A 25,903-nucleotide genomic window follows, 5' to 3' on the forward strand; every position below is an offset into this window, starting at 1 on the left:
GCTGGCTTCTTTCCTGTCATTAACCAATCAGCTGCTGCTCCCCCTGCTGACTGGCATGCTGTGAGCCAGTCACATGACCCAGAAGACAGTGCAGAGGTGAAGTGACCCGGGGAGTCCAGCAGCCTTCCCGAGTGCGAGGCACACAAACAGAACTTCCTTCAATCCAGTTATCATGTCAAATCCAGCTCTGCGAGAACATCTTTCAAAAACTGGACGGGTGCGCTCGGAAACTCAATGTGACGCTCTGAAAGAGCGCCCCAGAAATCTCTCCGGGGCGCTTCAGAGCGGGAATGTTCTCTTTAGTTTTCGATCGACCTAAAACAGTTTGAAATTGGAAGTCGTCAGCGAGACACAACAGTTTTGGTTTTCTCATTGACAGAAAACACTTTCGGTTTAATTTTACAAGATCTTCAATCTGACAGCGAGGACAGTAATGTCATCCTGATAGTACTATTATTAACTATGATCATTATGCAGTTTAATGGCTTTTTCTAGACTGATGTAACTGATTTTTTTTATTTGTATATTTTTACATGAGTTTTCAACTCTGAAGTCTAATACTGCTGTAATTGCTGCTGCTGCTCTGCAGTTTGATTTTCATTTTGAAAGTGAACGCTCTGAGAATCCAGCTCTGAAGCTGCAGCGGCCAGAGTGTGCTCCGAGCGCTCCCAAATTCATCTGCTCTGAGATTTCAAACAACATCACAGAGCACTCCAGGAGGTTATGAACGGTCAGAGAGCGCTCTGACACTCTGAGATTGAGTTTATGAACGGTCAGAGAGCGCTCTGACACTCTGAGATTGAGTTTATGAACGGTCAGAGAGCGCTCTGACACTCTGAGATTGAGTTTATGAACGGTCAGAGAGCGCTCTGACACTCTGAGATTGAGTTTATGAACGGTCAGAGAGCGCTCTGACACTCTGAGATTGAGTTTATGAACGGTCAGAGAGCGCTCTGACACTCTGAGATTGAGTTTATGAACGGTCAGAGAGCGCTCTGACACTCTGAGATTGAGTTTATGAACGGTCAGAGAGCGCTCTGACACTCTGAGATTGAGTTTATGAACGGTCAGAGAGCGCTCTGACACTCTGAGATTGAGTTTATGAACGGTCAGAGAGCGCTCTGACACTCTGAGATTGAGTTTATGAACGGTCAGAGAGCGCTCTGACACTCTGAGATTGAGTTTATGAACGCACCTTACATTTGAGAGCTAACGCAACTTCCAAGCAGGTCATCTTTATGAAATTATTTTGTTAAGCTATAAATCACTTAAAGAAAAAAGAAAAAGAATGAATTTCTACAGACTTTAGGGGGAGATTGAGATGAGGAGTCAGAGAGGAGAGAGACAGAGAGAGAGGAGTTTTAGAGAGAGTCAGAGAGAGGAGAGAGAGATTGAGTTTATGAAGAGAGAGAGCGGACACTCTGAGATTGAGAGATGAACGGTCAGAGAGAGAGAGACACTCTGAGAGAGTTTATGAACGAGAGAGAGAGCTCTGACACTCTGAGATTGAGTTTATGAACGGTCAGAGAGCGCTTTTAAGATCCTTTATTTAAATATTCCAAATAAAATCCATTAAAATTCAAATAAAGGTAAAACACAACAAAAGTTAAGATTCCTACTGCCTGAGCAAAATTTAAAAAATCCTAAAATACATCGTGTTCTCCTTAAAAACAGATTTTAAACAAAATAAAAGGATCATTAAAAAATCAATATTAAACAGTGTTTTTTTCTTTGTTGAAAACAGATAAAAGCCAAAATAAAACACTGTAAAACAAAAATTAAATAAAATTAGAACAAAAACTGGAGCTCCCCCTCCTCACTCACAGCACACAAGGCGTCTCCCACACACCACCTCTCCTGAAAGTCCTCCAGGTTACTGACCAGTTTAAAATACTCAAACTCTACTCTGATCTGGCTGACCACGAGCACCCTGAACTGAACCACTAAACTGGTCAGTCCAGAACCAGAGAGTTGATTTTTCCTTGTCTTTAAAATAGCCAATTTTGCCTGTCCAATTAAAAAATTAATAAGAACACACCTGTTTTTCATTTTAAAACTGTATAGAACCCCAAAAATAAAAAGCTCCTTACTAAAAACGACCCCTAAATTATTCAGGATTCCCTGCAGTAAATTAAAAAGTGGCCGCAGCCTCTCACACTCACTGTAGGCATGAAAGAGAGTTTCCTCTGCTGAGCAAAAAGCGCACTGCTCACTGATGCTGGGGTCCACTCTATGGAGAAACCTGCCTGTGGACACAATGCAGTGTAGAATCTTCCACTGCAGGTCCCCCACTCTCTTGGCGAGAGGCGGCTTGTACAGCACCCTCCACACCGGCCTGTGCCCCTCCTCTACAGCCAAGTAAGCTCGCCACTTAGAGTCTACCAGACCCCTTAGCCTACTATACTCTGTGGCTTTAACACACAATTTGTATATATGTTTTCCATTCATTGTGTGAAAGATAATTTCCTCCACATTCTGCAATTTAAGCAAAGTCCCTCCATTCTCTCCACCGCCCTCACCTTCCTCACCTACTGCTGGTGACACGATCATCCCTGGAAATAAGGAAAGCTGTCTCTGCTCTGTGCCTCTGGACAACTCCTCCCTCAGGACTGCCTTGAGCCGCGGGGAGAGGCAGCCCCTCAACTCACCCATCAGTCTTTCTGCAAGCCTCTCTGAGTGCCAGCCTAGCTGTGCAGTTAGCTGGGAGGCAGTTAGCCAGCAGGAGAGCTCAAGGTTTAACAGGTGGACCATCCTGGTTACACCTGCTTTTAAAAAACTGGCACAGAGCGTCATCGACTGGAGGAACTTAACTGGAAAGAGTGGATTAAAAAATAGGGGCTCCTCAAACAGGTCCTGCCCTGTCAAGGACTCCACATCCCTTTCCACCCTCACCAGCTGCCAGGCTTTTAAAATACTTTGATAAAAAGGAGGAAGTCCTGCTTTACTAAAACTGGTGTTCTCAATTAAAAACAGGTGTTTTCCTAACCCCAGCCCCCCAACTCTATTGAGAAGGAAACAGGCCAGCCTCTTCCAATGAGCCTCCTCCTCAGTGTACAGGAGTCTCTGAACCGCCTGCAGTCTGAAGGCTGCCACCCTGCTGGCAATGCTGACTAGCCCCTGCCCCCCCTCATCACTAGGGAGGTAGAGGACTGCCGGCCTCAAACTGTGTCTCCCGCTCCAAAAGAACTCCAGCAACACTCTCTGGATCTCCTTCACCAGGCCCTGGGGTGGGTCCAGGCATACCAGCTTGTGCCACAAGCTAGAGGCCACCAGATTATTAATAACAAGCACCCGGCCCTTGAAGGACAGTTGAGCCAGCAGTCCCTTCCACCTCTGCAGCCGCCCCCTCACCCTGTCCAACAAACCCTCCCAGTTCTTTTTCATGTAGTTTTCTGTTCCGAGGTGCACCCCCAACACTTTAATACCTGTTCTGTTCCATTTCAGCCCCTCAGGCAGGAAAGGAGGGGTGCCCTCATCCCAGCTGCCTGACAGGAAGGTGTCACATTTTGCCCAGTTTACTCTGGCAGAAGATGCTCTCTGGAACTCATTTAGAGTCTGCTGCAGCGCTTGGACATCTGCATCCCCCCTCACAAACACAGTCACATCGTCTGCGTAGGCAGACACCTTCACTGTGGCAGAGGAGGGTGTGGAGGGCGAGGAGGGCACTGTCCATCCAGCTAGCCTGACCCTCAGCAGGTGCAGCAGGGGCTCTATAACCAGTGAATACAGCATACCAGACAGGGCACAGCCCTGCCTTATACCCCTGCACACTGGGAAGGGCTGACTCAGCCCATTGTTGATCTTTAAAATACTAAAAATGTTGGAATATAAAAGCCGAATATAAGAAATAAAACCAGGACCGAACCCGAAGGCTTCCAGTGTATGAAAGAGGTAGGTGTGGTCGACTCTGTCGAAAGCCTTCTCTTGATCCAGGGAGACCATTCCTACATTAAAATCACAAATATCACTTACAGTTAAAAAATCTCGAATAAAAAACAAGTTATCAAAAATAGAGCGACCCGGTATACAATATGTTTGATCCATATGTATTACAGTTCCAATAACACTTTTTAATCTATTAGCGATTGTTTTGGATAAAATCTTTAAATCAGAACATAAAATTGACACAGGTCTCCAATTTTTAAGCTGGCATAGGTCTCCCTTCTTGGGCAGCAGTGTAACCACTGCCCTACGGCAGCTAAGAGGCAGTTCCTTGTGGCTGAGGCTCTCTCTCAGAACCTGGAGCAAATCCTCCCCCATTATATCCCAGAAATTATTATAAAATTCTGCTGGCAGTCCATCGATCCCGGGAACCTTTCCGCTGGAGAGCTGCTTGACAGCGGCGGTCATCTCCTGGTGGGTCAGCGGTGCGTCCAGCTGAATCTGCTCCTTCTCACTGAGGCTGGGTAACCCCTGGAGCAGCCGCTCAGTGTCCTCTATGTTGCACAGTTCTTTATTATAAAGTTCCTTGTAAAAACGCACCGCCTCTCTGCTGATTTCCTCCCGGGTGTGCAGTTCTTTCCCACCAGGAGTCCTGATACAACACAGCTGTCTACTGTCCGCTCTCTTCCTCTCCAGGTTGAAGAAGAAACTAGTGGGGGCATCCATGTCTCTCAACTCCATGAATCTGGAACGCACAATCGCCCCCTTCACTCTTTCCTTCAGCAAGCTCCCCAGCGCGATTTTCTGCTCCTTTAGGTTCTCCAGGGTCTGTTCTTTAAATTCTGAATTTAAACTTTCCTCTAGGAGGAGGATTTTGGACTCCAGTTCTCTCACGGCTGTGTTCAGTGACCTGGTTGCATTTATAGTATATTGTTGACAAAAACATTTAATTTGTATTTTGCCAATGTCCCACCACTGTCTTAAATCTTTATATTGTGCTTTTTCTTTTTTCCAAATTATCCAAAAAAGTTTGAATTGTTGCTTAAATTTTACATCTTGTAATAATTTTACATTGAAATGCCAGTAAGATGCTCTGTGGGGTTCTGATTGAATTATTACTGTAATTAATAGACAGTGGTGGTCAGAGAGACTACTGGGGATGATTCTTGCTTTGATAAATTTATTTAAATCGTTTTTAGAAGTATAAAACCGGTCTAGTCTTGCTCTATATACACAGTCTGTGTGATACTGAGACCAGGTGTATTGTCTTGAACTGGGGTGCAGGCATCTCCATATGTCAACCAGGTCACTGGACTCTAACAATGCAGCCAACTCTCTGGAGGACTGAGGGTGTGGTTCATCATTATTTCTATCAATATTAAAATTAACAGTACAATTAAAATCTCCTCCTACTACCACCACATCATTATTATTAATATTAAAAAGAGCTTGCTTTAATTTCTTAAAAAATAAAATTCGTTCCCCCCCTCTATTGGGGGCATAAATATTAATAAAAACATACACTGTACTGCCCAGCCTAGCTCTTACTTTTAAAATCCTCCCTTTCTCGATTTCATCCATATCTAGTAAAACTGCCCCCAGGCTGGGTTTAAAAAGCACGGCTACTCCTGCACTAGTACTAGCGCCGTGACTCATCACGCACAGCCCCTTCCACTCCGCTCGCCACGCCTCCTCATTCTCCTGATCCGAGTGCGTTTCCTGCAGAAACACCCCCCCCGCCTGCTTCTGCTCTAAAAACTCGACTAGCTGCGCCCTCTTAAAAGACTGTCTGCAGCCGTTTAGATTAAAAGAAACAAAAACGCACCTTTCCATCATAGCTAAAAAAACTAACACACTAAAACAAGTAATAAAAGAAGTTTCATAAAACACAGCCATTTTAAACAAGAGATGTTGAACCACTTTTAAGATCCTTTTTAATTTTCTGAACAATTTTTTTAAATCTATAACGTTTTGGCTGATCAAATTCTTCTATTGTGGCTTTCCTTGTTATAACGTGAGCGGAGTGGAGAAATAACCTTAGATCAGGGAAAAAATTCTCTATTTCTACTCCCCTTTTCCCTTTTGTTTCTATCATAAAATCATTTACCTGCTCAAGCGTGTATAACTTTTTCTTACTGACGGGTTGGCTATCAGGGATGTCTGAGATAAGCGAGGAGTCAGAGAGCTCCCCCTCCATCTCATCCGCGCTGTCCTCTCGCTCGGCCCCGAGAATCCGCTCCTCCGCAGCTCCCTCCGACTCCATTCTCAGTAGTAGCGGTATTATCCTCCGAACCCGTCAGTGACAGGCTGCGGCTGGGTCTCTTTGTGCGAGGCCGTGGTGTTGGTGGTTCTGCTCTCCGGTTTCCTTCTGGATCGCCCCCTCCTCGGTCAGCACAGGCTCGCTCTGCGGCTGCGATGCAGGAGCCGACTCTTCCTCCCGCTCACCCCCAACACCCCCGACCTCCTCCCCGCCAGCATCGCCCTGATCCTGCCCTGTCTCCGCTCTAGCCTCCTTTCTCGGGCAGGCTTTCCTCTGGTGTCCCTGTTCTCCACAGTAAAAACACCTCATCGTTTCGGAACTGACGAACACCACACAATTCATCCCTTCCACGTTAAAATTCCAGGCAACATTAATGACTCGATTAGGATCATTTAGTAAGACAAACGCCTGCCTTCTAAACGACATGACGTGCCTAACACTGTTATTTTTGCACCCCAGCGGGATTCCCTTAATCAGGGACACCAGTTTACCAAAACGAGCTAAATTCTTTTCTAATTGCTCATTTTTTAAAAACGGAGGCACATTAGAAATAATAACTTTCGTAACCGGGGTTACTAGAGGGGAAACCTGAACAAATTCACCTTTTACTGTAAATCCTTCCTCTACCAGCTTGTGTACCAGAGACACCTCCACTAAAAATATTACCAGCGCTTTATTCATTCTTGACGCCGACATAATATTCTCAAACCCCACCACCTCTCCTACTGCCAGCAGGCACTCCTCCACCAAAACCCCGGGGTCAGGCAGGCAACGGAGCCCGTGTCTGCGGGTGAGAGCCCCCAGCCCTCCTGAACGAGACCCCATAACGGGATCTCCAAACACCCTACAAACAAACAAACAAACACACACACACACACACCACTAACCTACGAACAAACAAACACACAAAAAGAACAACTAAGTAACTATCAAAATAAATAAATAAATAAATAGATAGATAGATAAATAAATAAATCAATACAATTTTAAATTTCCCGGTCCTACAGCACCGGCGTTCCACCTCTCTGCAAGCCCTTCCCACAATCCTCCACACGAGAGAGAGAGAGAGAGAGAGAGAGAGAGAGAGAGAGAGAGAGAGAGAGAGAGAGCATATCTAATACAGCTGTACAGGGGGGCCTCGGTTAAAAAATAAATACAAAAAGTTTTGGGAACCCCTGTATTCAAATCGGAAACTATTCGAAATTCCCATCTCTAACCCTAACAAGAAACACTATTAAAACAATATTCATAATACAAAATAATAGCCCTGCTTCTCAGAGCGTTGTCGCTTGTGTCGCCCCTCCCAGGTCAGCGCCAGTCTTGCTGAGTGAAACCAGAGTCCTGGTCACAAGTCTATTCCATCTACAGTAATACGCTGTTGCTTTTATGTCGGCTGATTTATTTTGACAGGCATGTTTGAGATATTTGCTGTCGCTAACAGTATAAAGTAGCGCAAAGGCAAAGGCAGATTCGTCCATTACATTATTATTATTATTATTTATTTTTTTTATAGGTCGGCGGCTAACTGCTTATCTGAAGTACAAGGGTGACTCGCTTTGAATACAGTTGAACACACCGCGCTGTCAAACTGGACTCAATTATATTTCATTATAATAAGATGAAGTTGCATCACTAACTAATTAAAATCACTGTGAAAGGTATGTTTTATTTATTATTTAATGCACTAATATTGATTATTTTAAACTAATGCGCATTTTAATCTCACCCGATATATTTAATACAGTGTAATATGTTAAAGAAATCCAAACTGTATCCAATACTGTTGCCTGTATTATTTTACCATAGGTTGGTAAACACAAGAGAGACTTTTGCTCTTATTGTTGAATACTGCGAAATAACAGTGTTTCTGCCAAATGTGTGTTGCAACGTGCATAAGGAGAGTCCCTCTCAGGGAATATATATATAATATATATATTATATACTATAATATATATATACCATATATATATATATTATAATATATATATATAATACGACACTGTTGGGCTGGATTCTAGCACGTCTTGTCGGTTATCAAGGGTAGCAGTGTGGAATAGTGATTAGGGCTCTGGACTCCTGATCCGACTGTCTCTTGAGGGTTCAGTACTAAGTGGGAGACACACTGCTGCTGTACCTTTGAGCAAGTAAGTATATTGGCCAGAAATTGTATTTAGTATTTACTGTTAGTCGCCTTGAATAAAATCGATAGCCAAATAAATACATTGTACATTGTTATTTTGGACACAGCGGCTTTGGAAATAGCATTGAACTTTCAATGTATAATTTAAACAGGCTCTGTTGTTAAAAGGGCACTGAACTCCCTGTTAGTAATTCCAGTTCATTTAGTTTTTATCTCGACTCTTGTCCTTACTCAGCCTTGTCCCTGCCTAGTTTTAGATCCAAAAACGAACAAGCTCTGCCTCGTTGTGTTATGACAAGATATTATTGTAGGCGCTGTGTTTATTAAGGTAGTCATGTTGTTATCATGTAACATGATGTACACAGAAGAGAAAAATAAATATGTGACAGAAATAATTAAATGTTAAAGGATTTTTTTTTTTTTTTTTTACTATGGAGAGTAATATCAAACATGTTAGAGAAATGAACGGTTCACAGGTGATAAATACTATAAGCTCCAAAGATGTGGATCAGACTTGCTTATTATTGCTGCCAATGTGTTTCTGATTTGAAGCCGGTTGCAAACAGCATGCAGAATTCCAGCAGGAGTAAGACATCTCAAGGTTTCCCAATCCTAGTCCTGGGGGACCCCTGCCTGCCCTGCTGGGTTTTGTTCCAACTGCTGAGCTCTCAATGACCTCCTTAACTAATAATTTGCCTAATCTGACCTCCTTAACTAATAATTTGCCTACATCTGAGGTACCTAAGGGACATTAAACTCCTTTTTCCTAAATCTAAGTAAAATCCCTGGGGGTTCCTTGAATAGGTCTAACTGCAGGGCCGCCAGGGGTAACTGGGCCAAAAGCCCCAGTTCGATGGATTTTACATAAACGACTTGTCGTTAAAAAGGAATAAACGGCCCTAGTGGTTCTTACCAGGAAAGGGGCAATTTGCAGTGTAAAAAGGCAGAAAGTTTTAATTCCAAATCATTCTAGTTCTAGGAAACGGGAAAAAAAACGGCCTCAGACGGGACATGTCGTTTTGACTAGTATCATTCAAATATAGAGATCATAGTCAGTAATATCTCTATATATTAAATTATTATATTATTAGTAAATAATATATAATTACTAATATAATATATAGATTTTATGAAATAATATATCTAATGTAATCCAACACTGTACCATCATGGTCCTGTTTCTTTTCCCATGGTAGTACTGCCCTGTACCATCAATGTACCATGCAGTAGCACCATAGTGCTGTTTTCAACCTGGCTCCAGCCTGGAACAGACCTGGTGTTTGAAAACAGAGTCGTTGCTAAATCAGGAAAAAATTAGCAGCAATCAAACAAGTGAAGGAGTCTGATATATTTGTTTTGTGATGGCCCCTATTAAAAGCCTTATACAAAAATAAATATTGATTGAAATTGTATTAATTTTGAATTCTTTTTTTTTTTTTTAATTATACAGGTAGCTCAGAAAAGCTCTTTGAAGAACTGAAACAAGGTAAATTCATCAGATTGACAGAGAGTTTATTAAATTACAGTCAGATTTTGTCTGGGACCAAATCAAAACCTTGACAACCTGCTAATGGCATTTATTTCTGAAATGGACATTTTCACAAAAAAAATCTTAATTCATAAAACTCTCTCTTTTTTTCCAGAAAACGATGAATTTAAGAAGAAAATTGGCAAGTTGTATTCATATATGTGTGTGTGTGAGTGTGTGTGAGTGTGTGTGTGTGTGTGTGTGAGTGTGTGTGAGTGTGTGTGTGTGTGTGTGTGTGTGTGTGTGTGTGTGTGTGTGTGTGTGTGTGTGTGTGTGTGTGTGTGTGTGTGTGTGTGTGTGTGTGTGTGTGTGTGTGTGTGTGTGTGTGTGTGTGTGTGAGTGTGTGTGTGTGTGTGTGTGTGTGTGTGTGTGTGTGTGTGTGTGTGTGTGTGTGTGTGTGTGTGTGTGTGTGTGTGTGTGTGTGTGTGTGTGTGTGTGTGTGTGTGTGTGTGTGTGTGTGTGTGTGTGTGTGTGTGTGTGTGTGTGTGTGTGTGTGTGTGTGTGTGTGTGTGTGTGTGTGTGTGTGTGTGTGTGTGTGTGTGTGTGTGTGTGTGTGTGTGTGTGTGTGTGTGTGTGTGTGTGTGTGTGTGTGTGTGTGTGTGTGTGTGTGTGTGAGTGTGTGTGTGTGTGTGTGTGTGTGTGTGTGTGTGTGTGTGTGTGTGTGTGTGTGTGTGTGTGTGTGTGTGTGTGTGTGTGTGTGTGTGTGTGTGTGTGTGTGTGTGTGTGTGTGTGTGTGTGTGTGTGTGTGTGTGTGTGTGTGTGTGTGTGTGTGTGTGTGTGTGTGTGTGTGTGTGTGTGTGTGTGTGTGTGTGTGTGTGTGTGTGTGTGTGTGTGTGTGTGTGTGTGTGTGTGTGTGTGTGTGTGTGTGTGTGTGTGTGTGTGTGTGTGTGTGTGTGTGTGTGTGTGTGTGTGTGTGTGTGTGTGTGTGTGTGTGTGTGTGTGTGTGTGTGTGTGTGTGTGTGTGTGTGTGTGTGAGTGTGTGTGTGTGTGTGTGTGTGTGTGTGTGTGTGTGTGTGTGTGTGTGTGTGTGTGTGTGTGTGTGTGTGTGTGTGTGTGTGTGTGTGTGTGTGTGTGTGTGTGTGTGTGTGTGAGTGTGTGTGTGTGTGTGTGTGTGTGTGTGTGTGTGTGTGTGTGTGTGTGTGAGTGTGTGTGTGTAAGTGTCACTCCTGATGGAATTCAGCGTGCTGTTTTCAACGCGGCTCCAGCCTGGAACGGACCAGGTGAAGAAGAAGTGCACAGAAGAGAAATAAATCCTGCACGTGACAGAATGAATTCAGTGTTATTCTATTACTATGGAGAGTAATAATAACAGACTTGTTAGAGAAATGAACTGCTCTCACAGATGATAATTACTGGTAGAAGTTCAAGAGCTGTAGCAGACGTCAGACTCATTCGCTTGGTATTTCTGCCAGTTTGTTGCTGATTATTAAGAGGCGACTTCTTCTTCTTCAAACACCAGGTCTGTTCCAGGCTGGAGCCAGCTTGAAAACAGCGCAGTGCAGAATTCCAGCAGGAGTAATGTGTGTGTGTATTGTGGTAATGTTATACATGCCAAATATGAATGTATAAACTGAACATTTCAAGTTGTGTTTTTCAGAAAGTTTAGAAAAGGAGAATGCAGAACTGAAGCAAGGTGAGAGATGAAGACAGAGAAATGCACTTACGCTTTAATCTTCTGAAACGTGCTTCAAGCTGTCGAGCCCACCTCTGCAACCCCACAGCTGTCAACAGACCTGTTGTGTCGGAGGACAATACAGCTCAGGTGACAGTGCAGCCAGCTCACAGGCAGGCACCCGGCCATGAGCAGTGGTGAGATAAGGGTTAACCAGCTAACTAGATCCCTCCCTACCCAGGTGTCTCAAGCTCGGCCAGTTGTGTCTGGGATCTCTGTGGGTGGGTCAAAGTTTTGATTTGCTCTAGACCTTAATTTACAAAATTCTCTATTTTTATATTTCAGAAAATGATCAACTTGTAGAACTGAAACAAGGTGAGCTCATACACCTTTTATACATTTCAAATCTATTTTATAAATCAAAGTTCAAAAATGTTTATAAAATTAAAGATTATAAATCCATTGAAAACTGAAGTGAAATTCAGTATGAAAAATTGTTGTACTTTTTAAGTGTCACGACTTTCCTGTCTCCTGTCATAACTTAATTAAGGTGGTACAGCTGGATTACAATTTTAGATTTTAGTTTGTTTAATTGAACAATTCCTGGTTTGAAACTTCACGTTGATTATTGTTTGATTATTTTGTATATATTTTTTTACATTTGTATTCAAACATAAACTAAATTTAAATCCAGCCACTGTACCACCTTAAGTTATGACAGGAGACAGGAGAGTCATGACATTTTCCCAGCATGTAAGCCAACGACCTATTTTGTTCCAATAATTTGTTATTTTTCTGTGTTTCTTTTCTAGTTCATGATCAATTTCTAAAGAAATTTAGGCCTGGTAAGAATGTCTGCATTTTTTTTTTCATACTACAAGAAAAACAAAAAAAAACAAACTGTTTAATATAGATTTATTTTCCAGGTTAAACGATTGCCCGTGTTCCACAGAACACTACAAATAAAATATGAAATACACATGGGATGTATTCCGTTGGTTTTGTGGATTAAATGCGATATTTTAACAAATTATAATATTATGTAATTATATGATTCTGAAAAGGCCTCTAGGTTTTTGTTCCAAATGAGTTCTAAATTAAATTAAGTGAACAGAATTCATTAAAAAATGTGCATAAATTTGATTTAAATTGTGTGGCTTCTAAAAAGTTTCAGGTTCCTATATATAATTGTATTATTATTTATTTCTTAGCAGTTATCACATTATTATTTTTTTTTATACAGTTACCCATATATACAGTTGTGTTTTTATTAGAGCAATCTAGGAGGTAAAGTGCCTGCCTGCTTGGTACAAAGGTACAGCACCAGCAGTGTGTGTGTGTGTGTGTGTGTGTGTGTGTGTGTGGCCCTACCTGGTATTGAACCCACACAAGCCCCTCCCTACAGTCCAGAGTCCCCCTCACCACTACTCCACACTGCTGCCCTTGTAGGTAAATTATTAATTCAATTGAGAGTGTTACTGGAACAAAAAACAGCAGGGAATAAAAACACTGATTTTAGACGTCTATCTCCCATAGATTGAGCATGTATGTATTTATTCATTTCTTTGTCTGTTTGTTTGCAGGTGGTTTTTTCAACACTTGTTGCAGAGAGAAGATGGTTTTGCTTGGGTTCAGTCCTTTATTAATTGCTTCGCTGTTCGTCAACTTTGTGTTTTCAAGTAAGAACTGGGTAGGGTGAAAACTAGCAGCACTGGGACAAGGGCTTAAAAATTATTGGATATTCAAAATTGGGGTAAAAATAATTGCTAATTCCAAATAGGAAAAAAGTGTATATTTGAATGACAATTTTAGCCTCTGAAATTCTTCCTTGACAGTGTCCAGTCACACAGCAATTGACTATTAATGTATGTGTTTATTTGTTCACAGGAAGCTTGATCAAAAGTGTTTCCATGAAGAGTATTGTGGTTATTTCAGGGATCAGTGACTACGTGTGCTGTTGTGAACCAGGAATAGGTATACCCTCTTTATTGAAGTTAATCACTAGATTGCTTTTCAAAGGGGATTCCTTTATAACTGCTAACAGAACTACATTCCCCCATCCTGCTCCTGCTCATGTATAGCTATGATGAGGGGTGATGGGAAATGTAGTTCTGAAGTTCTTCTGAAGGGTACATCTGAAACCATCTGGGAAACAGAGCACACAGACTGCAATTTAATACTTTAAAAAAGTGGTCAGGGTGTCAAATAAATAAATTAATAAAAACACGAACCTTAGACAGTTACCAGCATATGGGAACATGTAGCACACACACACACACACACACACACACACAAAGACCCTGATGTCTCCTTTAATTAGAAAGTTGTCTATTTTCTAGAATGTTACAAACTTACACAGCTGCAACAATCCATTGTCTAATGGAACAGGTTAATTAAATTTCCAAAAATCCTTCAGTCCAATGTAGTCCTGTTATTTTAGGAAACAAAAAAGACACTTAAAATAAAGATCATTACTTTTATTAGAAAATACAGCTTTTCCATCTGGGTTAGTTTAGAAAGCTCAGTTTCTAGAACCTGACAAACTAAAACAAATCGAGTTCAAACATATTTTATACATTTCAAAAATCTTTTATAAATCATTGTTTAGCTCGCAATTAAAAAAAGATCCAAAGCCACACTTCTTCTATTCCAATAATTAATGGGTTTTTTATGTGTTTTTCTTTTTTAGATTATGCTGAAATTCTGAAGAAATTAAGTAAGAATTAATAATTATTTTTTTCATTTTCTTTTGTTTACTGTAAGTCAAGATATATTTGCGGCCAAAATATTTGGCCCAGAAGATTTTTTTTAATTATTCCGCTCCTCAAATATTGGCCATGACTTGCTGTTGCCCTGAATTTTGCATCCTGAGTCAATGACCATATTTGCACCAACAATATTTGGTTTTGGTTTTGATGCGTGAAAATCACATAATAAAAGGCTTGCAAATATTTCAGGATTTCCAGTATTTTCTAGGTACTAGTAGGAATTGTAAAATAAATCTATTCAATTCAATATTACATGTTCTCAGTGAAAGCCCTGATGAAGACTTTGAATGGAATTGCTTGTCACTGAATTCATTTAGTTTCTTTTCGAATCAATACATTTAGAACAGGGTTTAGTATTCATGGCTAGGGAAATCAAGCTGGGATGTTTGTGTACACACAAAAAAAAACAGCTTAGTTCCCCTTTAAATGATCTGCTTTTTGGCTTTATTCTTATTGCAACATCTTCTGGTCTGCATATTATACTCCAGCTGGAATTCCGCCTGCTGTTTTCAGCCCGGCTCCAGCCTGGAATGGAGCTAGTGTTGCAAAATCAGCAACATACTGGCAGTAATAATAAATGACTCTGATATCTTTGCTTAATTGCCACATCTTATTAAAAAATGGCTTAAAGACTAAGTGATTTTGTATGATTTGGTAGGGGCTGTGTTTCTTCAGTTAGTCATACTGTTATCAAGTAACATGGTGATGTACACAGAAGAGAAAGAAATACTGTTTGTGACAGAATTAATTCAATGATAACACTCTTCTGTTACTATGGAGAGTAATACTAACAAACGTGTTAGAGAAATGATCTGCTCTCACAGGTGATTAAATACCAGTATACAAGTTCAAAAGACGATGTGTCTATTAAGGAAAGATCTCAAACTTGTTCGCTTGTTATAACTGCCAGATGGTTGCTGATTATTCAGTGGTGAATTCTTCTTCTTCAAACACCAGGTGTGTTCCAGGCTGCAGCAGCATGCACAAGTCCAATTAGAATGTCAATTTCCCCTGCAATACTCGTAACATGTCGTTTTCTTTCTTTAGATGCGGTGGGGTATGTTACAAACAGAGGTAAATACAGTAAATCTCTTAATGCGTTTTTATTATTGCGAATGTGCTGATTTTGAGTTGTTAATCCATCCCTGTTTTTGTTTCTTGCAGTATGGCAACAGATTTGTGAAGCCAAAAGTAAGTTTAAATGTGCTGATTCCATTTTCACTGCATTGTTATATAAAATCTATCAGTATATCGTGCAACACCATTAAGGTTGATATAATTCATATATGTACATTATATAGAGCTTTTCCAATCTTCGTCCTGCTGGTTTTTGTTTCAACTGCCCTGCTCAATTACTTAATTGACCCCTCAATTGAAGTAACAATTTGCTTAATTTTACTTTTGAAATTGTGTAACTTATGAAACAGTTCCTAATACCATGTTATATTTAACTTGAAATCTCCATCTGTTAAAATTAGCTAAGAGTTCAGATGTAGGCAAATTATTAGTTAAGAGTCCATTGAGAGCTTAGGGCAGGCAGGGGTCCCCCAGGACCAGGATTGGGAAACCTGCATTTAGTTCTGGCTGCTTCAGTCCCATTCATTGCCCAGTTCAGCTTGTTGTTGTTGCTGTTCTACACTGGTTTAGTTCAGTTTCTATTAGTAATGCTACTTGTTAGTTTTCTCTCTCCTTGCTAATTTATCTAGTATGCAGTTAAAGGGGAACTCAGGTTGTTTTTGTGCTTGTGTGTGTGTGTGTGTGTGTGTGTGTGTGTGTGTGTGTTACATGTTCCCATATGTTGCTACAACTGTTTACATATGGTGTGCATGATGTTTTTATTGTTATTCGGTAAATCTTGACCACATTTTTACACTATTAAATTACATTCTATGGTGCTTCTGTTTCCAAGCTGGCTTCAAATGTACTCTTCAGAGTAATTGTAGAACTACATTTCCCATCACTCCCATCATAGATACATGAGCAGGAGGATGATGGGAAATGTTGTTCTGAAGTTCTGCTGATGGGTACATTTGAAGCCGTCTTGTAAAAAAAATAAAAATAAAAACACTATGCACACCTTATTTAAACAATAGTAGCAACATATGGGAACATGTAACACACGCACACGCACACGCACACGCACACACACACACAAAAAGCATTAACAGCTATTGAGTAGTATATACATAAATATAGAGTAGCAAGTTGTTTTAATTCATTCCAAACCAACAGTTCCCTATGGTTTAATTTTTTTTAACCTTAATTTATTTTCTAACAGAATGGTTAAAAATTAATAATTAAAAAGCTTTGATTAGGCAAAATATTGGTTCGATTAAGGGTTGAATTAAGTAATTGAGAGCAGCTTAGTGGTTGGAACAAAAACCAGCAGGACAGTGGGTCGCCAGGACTAGGGTCGAGAACCACTGATTTAAACATACTGCTGAAGCCTCTTAATGAGTTCATTGACTCGATAAATGGGCTTAATTAGTCAGAATTACCATTTGTTCCAGGTATTTAGCAATTGATGATTTAGAGATCCCTACAAGAACAGGGATGGCCATTCCTGGTTCTACTTGATAAAAAAGGTTTCTTATTTGTTCCTTCTCATCAGCTGAAGTGACCCTGAATCCTGCCACAGCTGGCCCAGGACTCACAGTTAATGTAGATGACTCCCTGGTGAAATTCACAGGGGTGAGAGAAGCAGAGTGGCCCAGTGTGCTGGGCAGGGAAGTGTTCACCTCAGGGAGACACTACTGGGAGGTGGAGGTGGGAGAGAAGGGCTACTGGGCTGTGGGGGTCTCCACACACCCTGGAGAAAAGATCATACCTGAGAAACCAGAGGAGGGCTACTGGCTCATGAGGCTGTCAGCAAGAGGGAGGAAGTATGAAGCAGTGGGCAAGAGCCTATTCACTAACCCTCCTCCATCCCTACAAGACAGCCAGCCCTCTCTCCTTCTCACACTGGAACACAAGCTATATAAAGTGGGGATGTATCTGAACTATTGTAAAGGGGAATTGTCGTTTTACAATGTCTATGATGCAGACAATAGATATGCAATGCACACTTTTAAATACAACTTCACTGAGGTGGTTTACCCTGTCTTCAGCCCAGGCTGTCACGATAAAGGACCTTTGAAAATCACCAGGTTTGATTAAACATCAAACTCTCCATTCAGAATTACAATTTAGCAATGCTATAGCCACAGCATTGCTTTATCTACAGCATCACAATACAGCATTGCTATATATATATATATATATATATATATATATATATATATATATATATATATATATATATATATATATATATATATATATATATATAGCTCAAAGAGCCAGCTGCCCATTTATATGTTGTACATATATTTCTCAAGGGAGCCTGTGTTTGAATCAAAACATTGGAGGTATTTATAGGTGTTTGACGGCATGACAACTACTTGTTATTGTTTATATTCAAATCCATGATTTATTCTTACATGATGTAATGGTGTTCTATATGTGACATCACTTTTACTTATATCTTTAAATCTATATTAATTCTAATTACCATTATTTTATATAAACTTATATTTATATTATCATGCGATGCTGGCTCTGAGGATCAGCCTTGATATGGTTTCCCCAGCGCATCAGCATGCACAACTTTTGAATTAATTGTGTTTATTTAATTATTTTTAACTTTTATATATTTATTGGAATTAATTAGTTCATTCTTTTCTGTTGAGTCCCGCTGGCATAATTGTGTTCAGTCTATTTATCCATTTACTTTCTTTTATTCTTCTATAGGTCGCATTGTCTAATTTTAGCTGCTTTAATACTACAAACTTTACATCATTTATGTCATGTCCTTGACTGGTGAAGTGCTGTACGATTGGTTCATTCATTTTTTTATTTCTAATTAATGAAAGGTGGTTCTGAATTATTTTATATAAAGTTGTTCCAGTCTCTCCAACATATTTTATTTCATCACATTTTTCACAGGCTATTCCGTAAAAAACATTGCTATTTTTACAGTAGGTATTAGTTTTTAGTGGATATGTGGTGTTCTTATGTTTAATTATATTTCTACTTTTGTCCATGTATTTACAAACTTTACATGTACTAGTGCAAGTATTTGTAGAACCTATTCTGTCAATTATTCTTTTATGTTTACTGTGAACTAGAATATCACCTAAATTAGCTTCTCTTTTGAATGCTACAACCGGGGCCTGAAGAAACACTTTTTTCAATTTTTCTGAATTATGTAGAATACGCAAGTGTTTCCAAACTATCTTAGAAATATTGGGCAAAAGTTTAGAGTATGTCATTACCAATGGGACTGTCTTGACCTTTTTATCTCTATTTTTATAATCTAGTAGATCATCTCTTTTTAGTTTATCCACTTTTCTTAACTCTGTCTCTAATTCTTTCTTTGTATCCTCTTTTCTAAAGATTTGTTTTTAATACATGTCTTTGTTTTACACAGTCACTTTCTTTAGAGCATATTCTTTGTATTCTTATTCCTAGCCCCTTTGGGATTGCCCTTTTAGTGTGTATTGGATGTGCAGAGGACATGTGTAAATACTGGTACATGTCAGTAGGTTTATAGAAGAGGTCAGTCTCAATTGAACCATCTTCAAGTTTTACTACAGTATCTAGAAATTATATTTCTTTTCTTGTCCATCGAAGGTCCACCTTAATATTACTGTGTATTTCGTTTGCCATTTTATGAAACTGGAAAAGAGATTCTTCTGCATGTGTCCAAACCCCAAAAATATCATCTAACAACCGAATGTATTCTAAAGGTTCTCTTTCTGATTTTCTAAGTAATTGTTCTTCCTATTTCCCCATGTATGTACTGGCAAAATGCATTCCCAATTTAGATCCTATTGCTGTACCATTATTTTGTTTGTAATTTTTATCAACAAATGTAAAATAACTGTTTTCTAAAACTACGTTGATCCTGTTCAGCACCTCTGCTGTGGGTATTGATTTATCTAGTCTATTATCTAGTGCTTTTTGACAAGCTTCTAAAGTTTCTTTACGAGGAACACTTGGGTACAAGGATTTTACATCCATGCAAAATAAAATTGTATTCTCTGGAAGGTTGTGCTTTAGTGAGTCAAGTCTTTTTAAAAATTGTGTTGTATCCTTAACATAGCTTGGTAATTTCTCAACGTGTGACCTAAGTTGTTTTTCTGCTATTTCAGCTATTATGTGTGTTGGATTATCAATCGTGCTGACTATCATTCTCATAGGGTGATTTCCTTTGTGCATTTTAGGATTTCCTCTTGCTAGGCCTGTTCTTGCATTATGTGGCTGCATGCATTTTTTTTTATTCTTTTGATATAATGCCTTTATTGTATAGTCTCTCTGCAATGTCCTTAACCTCTTTTACCGATTTATTGATCCTATTGTTTTTAACTTCTTCATATGTATCCGTATTCTTTAATTCACATTCTACAGATTTCATATAGTCCTCTGTGTTCATTATCACTATTCCCAATCCTTTATCTGCCGGTCTTATACTTATAGCATCATCATTTAACAACTCAGTCATAGCTTTTTCTTCAATATTGGTTAAATGAAGTTTACATTTTTTCTTTAGTTCTACTATAATTAATTGTTTAACTACTTCAAAGTACATGTCTAACCACTTGTCTCTTCCATCTGGAGGAGTCCAAGTACTTGTACTATTAACCTTAATCCCATGCTCATAATTACCCTCTGAATCTAAGATATTTTCATGGAAAAAATATTCTGCTAATCTCATGCGTCTCTCCCACTCCTTTAATTCAGTGGCCAGTTTATCTTTATCAATGCATTTTTCAGTCAGTATAAACTTAAGTTCTTTACTCCACACTGCTTTTTGGAATGTGGTTAAAGTTTTCCTTGATAAATTATATACTGTGTCTTCTGTCTTATCTTTAGTGTATTTGGTACCATTTCCATTTCTGGGTCTCCTATCTTTCTGTTTTGAATTCTCTGTCCTAGTCCTGTTTTCTCTAATTCTCTATTTTGCATTTTATTGTTTACTTTAAACTGGCTTATTTTTACTGTTTTAGATGTATTTTGATTGTTTTTGTTAATGATGGCACAGTTTTCAGACGTTCTTCTGGTTTCAGTGTCTTTAAATACTTTAACTGTCTTTAACTGAGAAGAAATGGTTTTTATATATATATATATATATATATATATATATATATATATATATATATATATATATATATGTGTGTGTGTGTGTGTGTGTGTATTAAATATATATATATATATATATATATATATATATGTGTGTGTGTGTGTGTGTGTGTGTGTGTATATATATATATATATATATATATATATATATATATATATATATATATATATATATATAATAATGATTTCCATTACATGAGAGTATGTTAAACTTCATGCTGATTTGAAATCAGCTCTCGCCAAGATAAGCACCAACTATGATTAAACTTCATGTTGATTTGAACTCAGCTCTCGCAAGATAAGCACCAACTAGGATGTAGCTTTGCAGTGATCAATCTGCATCTCCATCCATTTGCCTTGTTTTCCATCTGATGATGCAGATATCCTTCTGCCTGGTGTTGACGGAGGAATATTGCTTTTTGTGTGGAATGCTTTGATGGAACTGGTGGCAACTTATTGGTCAGGTTACGCTTGTCTTCTAACGCTAAGGCCAAACATCGCAGCAACTGGTCATGGTGCCAAGTAAACCGTCCTTGGCTAAGACCCACCTTAAATCCTGTCAAAATGTGCCTTAATGTTGCAGGTGATGAACACAAAGGACATGAGGGATCCTCACCCACCCAGAGGTTTAGGTTCTGTGGTGATGGGAAAACATCATATGCTGATCTGATGAGGAAACTGATCTGTTCCATTGTCCATAGGTCTTGCCAGTTGATCTTGCGTTGTTTCACACTTTCCCATCTCATCCATTCTTCCTAAAACAACCTTTACACACCTGATCCTCTGCTCCTGCTTTTGCACCTCATTGACTACCAGCTTCCTCCGTTGAGCCGGGGTTGCCTTGTGCCATGTAGGAGGAGCTGAACTGAGACCAAAACCTCCTTTTCCATGCTGAGCTTGCCCCAAAATATCTCTGATTCGAAGGGCAGCCTTAGCATCTTCCATAGCTTTCTTTGTCGCCCTTCCAGTTTTCAACACAGGTGCTGCCTCCCTTACGCATTTGTTGCGTGAATCTACTAATGTCATTTCCAGTCGGACTTTGGCGCACTTAAACTCCTCGGTTAGAGCAGAGATTGGTAGCTGCAGTATTCCTTTACCATAAAGTCTCACTCTGCTGAGGCAGCGTGGAACTCCCAACCATTTCCTGATGTATGAACTGATTAAAGCTTCCAGCTTCTCAACGGTTGTCAAGGAAACCTTGTACACATTCAGTGGCCACAGCAGTCTTGGCAGTAGACCAAACTGAAAGCACCACAGTTTCAGTTTGCCCAGTAAAACACTGCTGTCTGTGCTGTTCAACCCTTCCACTGCTTGTTGTCTAACTTCTCCCACACGAACTGTGTCCTTTAGATCCCCATCATACCATTTCCCTAGACTTTTCACTGGTTTCTCGGACACTGTTGGTATTGCTTCACCATTAATGTAGGACATTTTATCTACTACTTTACCTTTAATATTAGAGATGCTCCTTGATTTAGTGGGTTTGAATTACATTCGTGCCCATTCAATGTTATTGGTTAATCTGCCCAATAACCGATTAGTGCAGGCCACTGTTGTAGTCACTGTTGTCATGTCATCCATGTATGCTTGAATTGGTGGTAGTCGCATTCCAGAAGCCAAGCGCTCTCCTCCCACTACCCATTTTGATGCCCTAATAATCACTTCCATTGCCATGGTAAAAGCCAGTGGAGAAATGGTACATCCTGTCATTATTCCAACTTTTAGGCATTGCTGTGTAGTGCTGAATTCTGAAGTTGAAAAACTAAATTGCAAATCTTCAAATTAGGCTTTCACTAAATTTGTTATTGTCATCGGTACGCTGAAAAAATCAAATGCTGCCCAAAGAAGTTCATGTGGCACTGAACCATGTGCATTAACCAAATCCAGGAATGTCACATGGAGCTCCTTCCTCTCCTTTTTTGCTGATTGAATTTGTTGCCAGATTACGCTGATGTGTTCTAAGCATCTTGGGAAACCTGCAATGCCTGCTTTTTGTACTGAAGTGTCAATGAAGCAGGTCTTTAATAGGTAGGTTGACAATCGATGAGCAATAATGCTGAAGAAAATCTTGCCTTCTATGTTTAGTAGGGAAATAGAATGAAACTGGCCAATGCTTGTAGAATCTTTTTCTTTTGGTATAAAGACTCCACCTGCTCGGCGCCATGCTCTTGGTACAACCTGTTTTTCCCATGCCACTTTCATCAATTTCCACAGGATTCATTGAACTCCAGAAGCACTCTTGTACACTGTATGGAACTCCATTAGGAGTATATATATCCACAGCATAGCTATATGTACAGCATCATAATACAACATTGCTATATATCTCCACTGCATTGCTTTATCTACACCAGGGGTCCCCAAAGTGCGGCCCTCGATGACGTTTGCTGCCCACCCCCCACCCCCCCATTTCTGACCATTCATTTTATTATTACATTTTCTGAAACCTTTCGTTAAACATTGCACATGTCATTTGGGGGAACTTAATAATAAACAGCAATCAAATTCATAAAAAACTAACATACATTTTTTTTTACGTTTTGGATTAAATCTGGACCCTCTCAATCCAATTTTATTAATTAAGTTGTTACGGTCATTATATGTGCACTGCCCCTTTAACAAGAAAATAACGGCACCTATAGTGGATTTGTTGTGCTGAAGGAAAAAGACACGGAACCTCCTAAGAAAAGAAAAAGCACTTCTGCTTTTCTTAAATTCTTATTTTGTCGTCTCCTATCGCTTTCCACGGGGGAAGATGCTCAAAGACTGTGATATCAAGACGTGAAGGTACCGTCCAACCAACGCTAGATTACTTTACGCAGCTGAAGTAGCTTGGTAGCTTCTGTAATGTTAACAGAGCGACTGCAAGAAACGTTCCGGTTCAGGATACAGGCACTTCTTCTGTTGTAGATTTTATTTTATTATTTTAAGAGCAAAACTGTATTTAGCTTCAACTGCATCGGGAAAATGTTCTTTATACAGTATTGTAGTTTTGGTGTTCAACTTGGATGTTTTGTTGGGGAAAGTACTACTGTAGTAACAGTACTGGCTACAGTTTAAAATTGTCACTGCTACATTTCTTTTTTGTACAGTGTTTCTGAAGAAGACTGCAGTTAGGCTGCAGTACAGTAGCTAGTACGATGGTACATAGCAATCGTATGTAATTGCATAAAAAAAGCGCCAATGTAATTGCATAAAATTTATGAACATTATTGCTGCACTTTAAATAGAAATGTGTGATTATTTCGTTGCATTCAGAAAGAAAAAATAAATAAAAAAAATAAAGTAAAATACAGTAACATCTGTGTTTTATTTCTGCACATTTACTATGGAAATAGCGCTAAATGTCCACACAGTGGCAATTTACATAATTTCTTTAATTCGAATTTTGCACATCTCAAACTGTTTGTATGTTCCCCAGATATTTGAATTAAGCGGAGTTCACTGTACAGACATCCAGCTCTTAGTGAAGTGGTTAGTTGTACAAGTCAAGATGCATTCTGCCTCACTGCTGAAGAATAACCCACAAGAGAGTTGAATTGGTATAGTTTGAAGAGCACCTATTTCAGTATTGTCTTCTTTAATTGTTGTGACCAGGACAATGTAAGATGTGACAGCATGATATTGGTGCTCAAACCTAAGCCTGTTGTGGCACCAAGACACAGGATAAAATACAAATACATTTCAAAGCTGCTGGTGTTGCAGTGGTAGTAATATACATTCCTAATTTAAATACAAAAACATATAGGAAATAAAAAAGGCATGATTTGAAACACATTTTGGTTTCATGAGTGCTACATTTGCTTGTGTGGCCCCCTCATCCCATGCAACCTCTGGAAATTGGCCCTCCATCACCAAAACTTTGGGTACCCCTGATCTACACGTTAAGTCTGAAAAGCTGACGCCTCGCTACGTGGTAGGCGTTTCAGGCAGTTGGATGTAAACAAGTGCAGAGGCTGATAGGTGATTTTTTTTTCAGTGTTTTTATATATAAAGAAAGATAGGACAGTGATGTCACAAGTGGGCAGAGTTAGTAAACAACAGAGCCGTTTCTGGTGCCCAAAGAGCACTTTACAGTGACTCGCAATGCTTTCAGTTTATACGCATTGCTTGCCCTGGCAACATGTTTCTTGACATATTACAGATATAGTCACTTTACAGCAACAATATTTTTTATTGTTATTAAAAATTAGCGGTATATATCATCCTGGCGCTGCAACACAGCTAGGACAAGTGCAATATTAAGTAAGGACTGGTTATGTGTATTATTTAACTGCTGTTTCTTGTATTTTACTCTTCTCGCTAGCAGCGAGGTATGCTACATTATCATAAATGCCAAGTCTTGAATACAACCTGTTCTAATAAAGAATAATTGGATATTACTTACTGTCTGTGCTCCTTGGTGCAGGTTGTGCGGGCTGATAGTAGCATAATACATAGTACACTGAATACAGTGGAAAGTGCATATTACGTGAAATAGTACACTGAATACAGTGGAAAGTGCAGAAGTGTCACCTCTCGAACCGTCCGGCCACATGTTTGTGCAACCTTTTAAAATGTCATACTTCAGCAGGGAGTATGTCTGTTATATAAAATAAACCTGCATGATTGATCTACTGATACAAATGGCATTTTTAAGCCTGCACTACTCTGTACTTAAAAACGTCCTGAAAATGAAATATTTTAGCATCTTTTAAATTTTTTCTGTCATAAGTGAAGTTCAATTGTACACTGCAGTTATATATATATATATATATATATATATATATATATATATATATATATATATATATATATATATATATATATATATATATCAACTTCTTAAAGTTACCATTTTTTTTTGTATTCAGCCGATGAAGGACTGGTAATTGATTTGTAATCAATTATTCGACCTTTTTAAGTACCTCAAATATTTTTTCTTATTGATCATGTTGGTACACAACAGTCTTCCTTTTTCTCAAACTTTATATATAATTATTTCATTAACATTTAAGCAAACATTTTAACCTCAGTGACTTCGTAGCTAGCTACGGCCATGGTCCTCTTGCATAAAATACACGTATAAAAATCATATAAATGTTAACAAAAAATCTACTACGCATTGCATTTTTAAAACACGCGTTGTGGACCAGTCGCGTGATGGGTGCTACATTTTCATTGGCCATTGAGGCTGCGCGGTGTGTCCATCAGTTCTGGCCCATACACGCTCGCAGTCGCAGCCGCTGTGGAATTGAGCCCACGCATTACACAGCAGAGACAAACTGACGCCATTTGTGATTGTGCACAGTGTCAGCATTGCCTAGAGCAGAGCTCTTGGGAGGTGTCTCTGTATCTCTTACACGCTCCTGGATTCTGCACAGTAAGAGGCAGAGCTCTTGGGAGGTGTCTCTGTATCTCTTACACGCTCCTGGATTCTGCACAGTAAGAGGCAGAGCTCTTGGGAGGTGTCTCTGTATCTCTTACACGCTCCTGGATTCTGCACAGTAAGAGGCAGAGCTCTTGGGAGGTGTCTCTGTATCTCTTACACGCT

General features: G+C 39.4%; 1 protein-coding gene across 1 annotated transcript; it reads left to right on the top strand.

Moving 5' to 3' along the window:
• Nucleotides 1–11,396: 11,396 nt before the first annotated feature.
• On the top strand, nt 11,397–17,447 carry LOC121305441 (E3 ubiquitin-protein ligase TRIM39-like). The gene is made up of 9 exons (XM_041237091.1): nt 11,397–11,443; nt 11,768–11,797; nt 12,235–12,267; nt 13,006–13,101; nt 13,310–13,396; nt 14,112–14,138; nt 15,238–15,264; nt 15,355–15,381; nt 16,802–17,447. The coding sequence occupies exons 4-9, from the start codon at nt 13,038–13,040 to the stop codon at nt 17,344–17,346; spliced, it is 777 nt and encodes a 258-aa protein (XP_041093025.1). The 5' UTR covers nt 11,397–11,443; nt 11,768–11,797; nt 12,235–12,267; nt 13,006–13,037; the 3' UTR covers nt 17,347–17,447.
• Nucleotides 17,448–25,903: the final 8,456 nt, after the last annotated feature.

Source organism: Polyodon spathula, chromosome 43 (assembly GCF_017654505.1).
Source record: "Polyodon spathula isolate WHYD16114869_AA chromosome 43, ASM1765450v1, whole genome shotgun sequence".
Classification (NCBI taxonomy): Eukaryota; Metazoa; Chordata; class Actinopteri; order Acipenseriformes; family Polyodontidae; genus Polyodon; species Polyodon spathula.

Coding starts and splice junctions, on each gene's coding strand:
- LOC121305441 (XM_041237091.1), top strand. CDS start 13,038: ATGGTTTTGCTTGGGTTCAGTCCTTTATTAATTGCTTCGCTGTTCGTC. Junction 13,397..14,111: donor CTGTTGTGAACCAGGAATAG/GTATACCCTCTT, acceptor TTTCTTTTTTAG/ATTATGCTGAAATTCTGAAG. Junction 15,382..16,801: donor ACAGATTTGTGAAGCCAAAA/GTAAGTTTAAAT, acceptor CCTTCTCATCAG/CTGAAGTGACCCTGAATCCT.